At 39.3% G+C, this 9,161-nt stretch overlaps 1 protein-coding gene across 1 annotated transcript in view; it reads left to right on the plus strand.

Annotated features, from left to right (window-relative positions):
- The window catches only part of FOXO1 (forkhead box O1), a 65,086-nt gene extending 56,507 nt beyond the window's left edge, over positions 1-8,579 (plus strand). The window contains exons 2-3 of the mRNA XM_083804667.1: positions 2,671-4,027; positions 4,403-8,579. Coding sequence (XP_083660793.1) covers positions 2,671-4,014 — 1,344 coding nt within the window. The 3' untranslated portion in view covers positions 4,015-4,027; positions 4,403-8,579. The remainder of the gene's footprint in view (positions 1-2,670; positions 4,028-4,402) is intronic.
- Positions 8,580-9,161: the final 582 nt, after the last annotated feature.

Here is a 9,161-nt window from a genome sequence, read left to right on the forward strand (position 1 = left end):
TCTTTAATGTCCTGCTGGCTGCGTGAAAAACAGGAATTTATGTAACAAGCTCTGGGCCGCAAACCTTTTCCTGTTAGGAAAATTTTTTTTTCATTGTTGGCAGTGTTAGGAGACAGCTCTCTTACTCAAAGAGCGACCTCAGATGTCCTCAGTACAATAATACCAGATTATGATATTTTTGATGACTAAGGAATAGCAGTAATTTCTTAAATATTTAACACTTCTTTTGCAGAGGAGAGAGAGTTGAGCACTAGCATGGGATTTTCACTGCCTGATGTTTTGCGTGTTCGATATGCTTATTTTGATAGTAAACAGTAAGCCTGAGCCAACTGGGTATGTTTACAAAATACAATAAAAAAATGAACTGGCGCAGGAGGTTTTTTAATCAACAGACGTGCAGAACAACTTTCTTGCGACATTGCTAAATCTGGAATTGTGTCAGCCTTTAATTCAGCTGTGGCCCTACAGTGAAAACAAAGGGCTGGTGGGGCTGGCTCCCAACCCTCCCTGGCCCTTTCAACCACAGCCACGGGCAGGTCCAGAGACGGATTTTGGGGCTTACCCTCCTGACACGGCGCTAACACTGCATTACTAAAACGTCAGGTGGTGGGGAAGGCGGATGCTTGCCTTGAGCCCTGCAAGGCACTGAGCATTCGCAAGCCTAAAGCTATGCAGAGGCGAGCCCCAGATGATATTTTTACAGGGCCACATGTGGTGAAAATAAAATTTCAAGGCCTTCCCTAATGCCCTGTCACTAGATAGAAGATGAGTTTTTGATTGCAGGGTTAGTATAGACTGACTGCAGTGAAGAGACACAGTCCTGTGGCAATTAGTTAATATCAGAAAGATTGGCTTCCTTTCAAAATTAAATGAGGAAATGCTGAAATCGTCACTGGTGTTGACTTAACTGGGATAATTTGTTAAAGATGGTTCTCTGGATGGGAAGGAGAGGTTGGAAAGGCTTCTGAAGTTAGGCAGATGCTTTGACTCCGTGCTGTGCTGGTTGAACCACACTCTGCCATAAGGCTGCTTTCTGCCATCTTCTGCTGTCCACGAGGGCTTCGTGACCTGTTTGGTGTGAGGCAGCGCTCCTCTGGGGGTATTCTCAGGGTGCTGTTGCATATAAGGTGTTACAGACCTGTCCAGGATTTCTTGCTGCCTTCATCTGCTGAAGGTCTCCTCTTTGACCCCAGAGTAAGCTTTCTTGTTGAGCTCTGCAGATGGTCAGGCCTGCTTTGGCCGACTGAGCTTCCACAGTCCACAGTGTGCCATGGCCATGGCAGAGAGTTTGAGCCTCAGGTCTCTGGTTGGAGGCAAGCCCCATTAGATGACCATTTTCACCTGGCATGGCTCCTTCTTAGGGTTGTTGCTGCTTTCCTTCTGTCAGCTGGATGTATTGAGAATGAGGCAAGATGTGCATATTGGCAGTATCTTCGAGAAACTAAGTGTGCACAGGAGGACAAGTAGAATAGAGAAGGTGAAGGAAGGCCCATTTCTGGAGATGCTCCTGTCACAGGTGGCGTTCTGGGCTTGGGAAATGCAGGAGATAATGAAAAGCTTGAGTACTCCCTGGTCAGTCTTGGCACAAGATATCTTGTGCCATCAGATGTTACAAGGGTCAACATTGCTTGTTAAAATGTTGATTTTGAAAGAGAAAGATGGTTTTAAGACTGAAGTTTTAAATGCAGTTTTGTCTGTGCTATTTGCATTCCTTTCTCCCTCATGATTTCTTAGGCAATTTGTGATTTTTACATACAAAAATTAGAACTTAGTCCTCAACTGATTTTCTATATTTTTTTTCTCACTTAACACAAGTGATATAAGCCTCAATAATGTTCAGTGGCAATATGTATGGACTGGCATGTTTGCAGGGTTTAGAGATGTGCATGATGAGATCCTATTATAAAGACCATACAAAAGGATCTAGCATTCCTGAACATTGCATAAAATAGTAATAAAAGAAATCTCTAAACGCAGTCAGGTTCAACTCATCAGAATGAACCTGATAATGAGATCTTCAGTGGTCTTCTTTGTCTTCTGATATATTTTGTCTCTTATATGAGGGATCCGTAGTTCTTCCTGTATGAGGAATCAACTACTTCAGTATTTTTATTTAACTTTTTGTAATGTCAGATGTGATCTAGCCAAATGGCAGACAAATTAATTTGGCAACTCTCTGCAAGATTTAGCCACTTCTGAGTGGTGCACTGATAGAAATATTTCCATACTGGCATGTTTTACCATTTCACAATTACCCCTATGTTTTCTAGTGAAATGAGAGTATGTTTGCAAAAGCAAATAAAAACATGCCATAAAAGAAGCATCTTTTCTTCATTTGAAAGAATTAAAACTGTGCAAGCAAGGGTATTAGCATGCTGTGGAAGTCCTGTTCATTGCAGCAGGTTTTCTTGTAAGGGGAGTTGATGTGAAAGACTTTCCTGAAATGTATGTAATGTTCAGCATGTTAAGTATCTCCTTTTGTACAGATGAATATATAACTGGGGACCACGGTTAGGAATATGGCATTCGGAAATGTAGCTGAATGAAAGGATTCAGTTCTGAAATAATTTTTTTTGAAGTGCCTCTTACACACGTAACATTATAAGAGGCCTCTCTTTCAACGCCCTCAGAAATGCATCCTGTGCTCTTACACCTTATTTTGTTTTTCAGAATTCAATCCGTCACAACTTGTCTCTGCACAGCAAGTTCATCAGAGTGCAGAATGAGGGAACAGGGAAGAGTTCCTGGTGGATGCTCAATCCTGAAGGAGGAAAGAGTGGCAAGTCTCCGAGGAGGCGAGCGGCATCCATGGATAACAACAGCAAGTTTGCAAAAAGCAGAGGCAGAGCTGCCAAGAAAAAAGCATCCCTTCAGTCTGGTCAAGAGGGAAATGGTGACAGCCCTGGATCGCAGTTCTCGAAGTGGCCTGCAAGCCCCAGCTCGCACAGCAACGATGACTTTGATAACTGGAGTACATTTCGACCTAGAACTAGCTCTAACGCTAGTACAATTAGTGGAAGACTTTCTCCTATTTTGCCAGAGCAAGATGATCTTGGAGACGGGGATGTGCACTCCATGGTATACCCATCATCAGCCACCAAAATGACTTCTACTTTACCCAGCCTTTCAGAGATGAGTAATTCAGAGAACATGGAAAATCTTTTGGATAACCTAAATCTTTTGTCACCTAATACGTCAATGACTGTGTCAACCCAGTCTTCATCTGCTACCCTGATGCAGCAAACACCAGGTTACTCATTTGCATCCTCGACCACAAGTATAGGTTCACCAAATCCAGACTACAGGAAATTTACGTATGCTCAAGCTAGCATGAACTCTTTGCCCCAAATTCCTATGCAGACTCTTCAAGACAGTAAATCAAGCTATGGATCGATGAGCCAATATAACTGTCCTGCAGGACTTCTGAAGGAGTTACTGACTTCTGATTCTCCTCCGCACAACGATATCTTGGCATCAGTAGACACTGGTGTTTCCCAGGCTGGTGGCAGGGCGCTGGGCCAAGGTGTGCTGATGGTCACTAACTCGGTGATGCCAGCTTATGGCAGTCAGCCACCCCACAATAAAATGATGAACCCTAACGCCCGCCCTCACCAAGGACATAACCAGCCAACACCTGCAGTTAATGGTCGTGCCTTGTCACACACAGTGAACCCCATGTCACATACTTCAGGTCTAAATCGCTTGTCGACAGTGAAGACTTCTTTACAAGTGCCTATGAGTCATCCAATGCAGATGAATGCTATGAACCCATATGCCCCTGTTAACAGTTGCAACGGCTATGGAAGGGTGGGAATCGTTTCCCTCCACCAGGAGAAGCTTCCCAGTGACTTAGATGACATGTTAATTGAACGGTTGGACTGTGACATGGAGTCAATTATTCGTAATGACCTTATGGATGGAGAAACGTTAGATTTTAACTTTGACAGTGTATTGCCTAACCAAAGTTTTCAGCACAGCGTAAAGACAACCACACACAGTTGGGTGTCAGGCTAGGATGTAGTAGGAGGTAAGCTGTGCTTTTTATAATAAATCTGAAAAAGAGCTTAAAGGGAAAAGAGATGTCAAATGCTTAAAATCTGGGTGATCGCCCATGTTGGCATGTGAAATGCCTCTGTTATAGTCAGTGATTTTCCAGTCCTTTATGAGTTTGTAAAGCAGGTTTGCACTGGTGCGTTAGGAGTGCCATGTACTGACTTCTGTACTTCCAGTAATCTTTTGCCATTAATATTTTAAACAAAAAAACTTTCTGGTAACTAACAATTAATGAAAACAATTTTTCCCCATTTAAGTTATTTTAAAGCTAGTTTGCGCATATTTTAATAGAATTAATCTTTTGGTGTGAATGTTAATTTGCTGTTGTTGTTGTTGTTCTTTCTCCTAGGCTACGGTTAAATTCTCCAGACTTGTCTGACAGCAGGAACTGAGAAAAGCAGTACAAAGATGTCCTTCACCTTCCTTTTTAATTTTCTTGACAGAGCTGTGCACATGCACTAGCTTTTTTTTGTGTCTTTTTTTTTTTCTCTTTTTCTTCCTTTCGTCAGAGTTGGCAGCAGACAGAGTATTTTCCTGTACAGGATGTTTGCCCAAGGTTTGCAGGTTATGTGCTGCTGTAGATAAGAACTGTGCCATTGGAAATTTCATTACTCTGAAGTGCCAAATTCACTACACCATATAATCACAGCAAAGACTCTTACTTACATCATGTTGTGCTTTCGGTTTTGTACAGTATGATCTGTAGAAGAATTGTTTTTTAAGACTATCTGTTTTGGTCCAAGAAAAGTTTATAAACTTTTGTAAGAATACTGTGATGATCTCATGCCCTAAGTAAGTTTAACCTTCATTGATGTTACCTGTGTTCTGATGAATTGAGATAACTGTGGACTTGCCTTGCAGCAGTATGAACTGCTTTATTTTACTTAAAATTGCCACACATTTCATATGGGAACAGAACAGCCTGTTAATATGATCCTAATAAACTCACTGACTATTCACAACAAACAGTAGGTTAAATGCCATTTGATAAGTTACCTGTATTCATGTAAATTTATGCAAGAATATATCTGGATTTCATTGTCAGACTAATGACTTTGTTGTTGGATTTAAGATAATTTTTGGAATACTTTCCAAGCTATTTTTCTTATAATTAAAATCTACTTTTGTTACATAGGCAACTTAAAAAAAATAATTCTGAGATCGGGCAGCATTCATAACCTCTTCATTTTGTACAGTATTTTAACTGGATTAAGTACATGTTTTTATAAATTTCCCTAGCACTTGGGAGTGCTAATAAAGGAAAAGCTTAATAAGTATCTTGAATACAAAACATTTCTGTCCCTTTTTTGTTGTGTGATGTATAAATATAGACAACTTTATGTTTAGGAAATATTTAATCAGTTTTATATATGCATTTTTAGAAATGTCATCTGCTTCTACTATCATTTTAACTCTGACTACCACAAAGTGTTAAGTATTCATTGTTAGGTGCTTGTACAATGCTTCTCATTTATATTTATTTCATGGAGGTCTCATAATGTTTGTACACTCAAGAGCAGGACCATTTCGAGAAAATTCATAATTTTAGTAAAATTAATGACAAAATTGCCATTTTTATTAATTAGCACTAGTTCTAGTGTCGGTGTTTCTTTTGACAAGTGGTATGTTTAAGGCAGCAGAAGTGCTGCTTTTGAATGGAAGTCTAAAATTTGTGTTGCCCCCTGTTCCAGGAGAAAAAAATATTATTTTTAATTTTTTGAGTAAGAAAGAAAAAGTAGGTCGAAAATACAAGAACTTTAGAGAGAGCATTAATGGTAGAGGCCTTGTTCCTGTGGAAACACTTGCCCTTGTTTGAGTAGGCACATTGACCAGAGCATTTTCAGGGTTGCATCTTGGATAAGTGATTTCTGACTTTTTTGCGATTAAATGATGCAGTTTTCAAGGATGTGTGGAGTATGGGCCTCACCTGTCTTTCCATTGTTTGGTACATGTCATTTGTGTTAGAGAAATCTTTGGAGCTGATGGGATGAACATTAACAGTTTTTGTGCTAGGGCTGGCTGTTGTGAAGCAGGGGAATAAAATCTTTTCACTGATTTTTGTTTTATCTATGTACCCCACAACTGGAAAATGTTCTAACTTAAACTCTTCTTTCCTGTACTGATGGAGTATGGTGGAGAAAGAAATGGGATGTGCCAAGAAAATGAAGTTTAGCAACAAGCCATATATTTAATGATCCTGTTATGACTTTCCTAAAACTCTTCAATATATCTATTGATGTGCTAGCATTTAGCTCCCTGTTGGGCTTAAATCACTACTAATTACAGCTGGTCTGAATTTTTAGATATCTTATTACAGTTGTCAGCAATTCCAGAGGCTGATGTTAGGCTGTCTTGTGATATAGGATCTCCCCCAGTGTGGCAGAGGTCTTTGAACTCCTCTTGAGCAAAAGAAATGTTCGTAGTGCTGAAGCCTTAATGAAGCAGCCTGCTTTTACAGCAAATCTCTCTAATAGCATCTCCGCCGTCAACTTTGTAGTCTCTGAGACTCGATGGTAAATCCTGGCAATGGAACAAGCAGAGGGCTCACATGTAGGTTTCTGAAGACCATTCTTTCTGCTACATGTGCAAAAATGTTTGCTCCCACATGGGCACTGATACACATAGGCCAATGTAGTCACAAAATTCACGTTCGTGTGCCAAGAAAGCAGCACCTAATGCTAATACTCCATGGGGTTGCAGCTGAACATGCTACATTTAACAATATACCTCCTGTTTATTATTTACTGCTACTGTATAAATTCCTGCATACAGATATTTTCTTTGTTTCCTTTTATAACTATGAAAAATATAAATGTAGCCGTTCCTAAGTTACAACAGTCTGTAGGAAGCTCCTTTTAATTACTGACAGAAAACAGTTGTAGATAATCAGAGGTTTTGGGTTGTGTGGTCAAATTTATTTTCTTTTGTGTGGTGCCATTCTAATATTTTGCAATTGTAATTCTGAAATACTGTGAAGTCTGATGAAGGGCATATTGTCTGCCTTGAAAACAAACATTATGTGACCTCTAGTAATAAATCCTTTTCCAGTAAAAGTACCAAGTTTCTGGAGTAACTTAGTTTGTCAGAATTGTTGTAAATGATTGGTTTGTGAATTGTGCGGATGATCTTACCTATGCAGCCTTGTTTTTGACTTTTCTCTGGTTTGTACTGTTATTAAAAGTTTATTGTATTATAGAGCTGTTCAGATATTTTAAATATAAAGATGTATTGTTTCCATAATATAGCTATATGATATATGTTTAGGTAGTAGATGCATTAATTGGAAAGCTCTGCTTTGATAAACTGACAATTTGCCTACACTTATAAGCAAAATTCATATTGCTTATTATTGGCTTAAGTCAACAGAGCATCCCTAAGAAGAGAAGATAAAATTGGACCAATTATAAAACAGTATAAAATTTGCACTTGTTAAACCACTGGATGTATGTTAGTACTTTTTTTATTTTTTTACTGATTTGAAATTCCTATTTTCATTATGAAATTGCTAGGATCCTTAATTTATGACTGATTTTAAATAAGGTATTCTCATTGTTATTTTTTTTTTTTTGGTAATCATAATGTAAAATGCAGCATGGTTTATGCAAACAAAAAGCAAATTACTTGGCATTAAAACTGGCCTCCTTTTTGAGGGTGTTCCACAAACCAGCAATATCGTGAAAGATTGGCATGTACATACTGCTAGCTCTACTTGCGAGTGGTGTGACAGCTCTTCAACGCTTCACTGCTCTGACTTAGTCACATTGCAGAATTAAAATTCAGACGTGGATATTTTCAGAAAAGTGCCTGATGTACTTTTACAGACACATGAGAACAATCCCTGACAGTTTGTTGTATAAAGCCATAAATGTATATAAATTATGTTTAAAAGGTTTTGTGTCCTTTCTTGTATACGGAGAATGAGATTTGTACCGGGATTCTACTTGTGATTAGTAATCCTTCTGCTCAGATGTTGTTGTAATCACTTTCCTTACCACGTAATCTTTTTAATGATGATGATCCCATTTGGACAATCCTGATGGCATTAGCAATTTTATACGGAAAAATACCTCATGGTACCAAGTCTTGTGTCTGGCAAGATGATACCATATTAACAAGCAAACACTAACTGCAGAATAGTTAAACAAAATTTCCATTACTTGGTATAAAGGAATTTGTCTTGGAATTACTTCTGGAATTGGAAGTGTAGCAGGTACAGGAACCTCATAGGGCTGCGTTACAAGTGTTTTATCACAACATAGAGTGCTAAAAGTAACTTGTTTACAAGTCATTGAGACTAAACGCAAGAAGAATCCATGCCTGACTCTTAGAGCTCATGAGAGATTTTGTGTAGAGGCACTTTGTTACTGGACGCCGCGTTATACAGCCTCAGACCTTGTTGCCAGTGCTTCAACAAGCCTAGTTCAGAGAAAATTACAAAAAAAAAAAAAAAAAAAGTCCTGAAATCCTTTCAGAATGGGTATTTGTAAGTATAAGCTCTTAATAAAATTGCTATGACATGAGATGGTAATTAGTGTATCAGAATGTTATGTAATACATTGTTAAAGAAAAAATAAGGGGGGGGGGGACACGACATTAACATCCATCAAACCACAGAAAAGAATTAGTCTTTTAGTCCAAATTACATGTTAGATCCTAATGCTACTAAATGTGGGAGGGAGCCGTCTCTGGAGAGACATTTTTCTCTTCCCTCTGCTCATATTAAAGTTTGACGCTTCACAAAGGCCTCTTAGCCCTCTTTTCCCTCCTTTTCACCTCTTGCCTTCCCCTGCCCCTCCTTCCTTCCCAAATTACGTACTTTCCCTAGAAGTAAGAGTTTCTTTGCCGAGCATTTGCTCTATGTAGGCCAACCTGCACGCTGCTGCTCCTTTTGCAGCCGTGTTTTACGCTGCAGGAGTGCTGATGTGAGCAGAGAGAGCAAGAACGTCTAATTTTTTTTTTTTTTTTTTTAATTTAGATTGTGTTTCAAAACAGAGCTGGAAGAAAGGAGGAGAGGCTGCCAAAACAGACAGCCAATAACACCCACGCCACAATAGTCTTGTGAGGCCCAGATCCCAGCTTGCCTGCAGGTGGGGAGGGAGAGGGGTGGT

Source organism: Anser anser (genome assembly GCF_964211835.1).
Source record: "Anser anser genome assembly, chromosome: 1".
Taxonomy (NCBI): Eukaryota; Metazoa; Chordata; class Aves; order Anseriformes; family Anatidae; genus Anser; species Anser anser.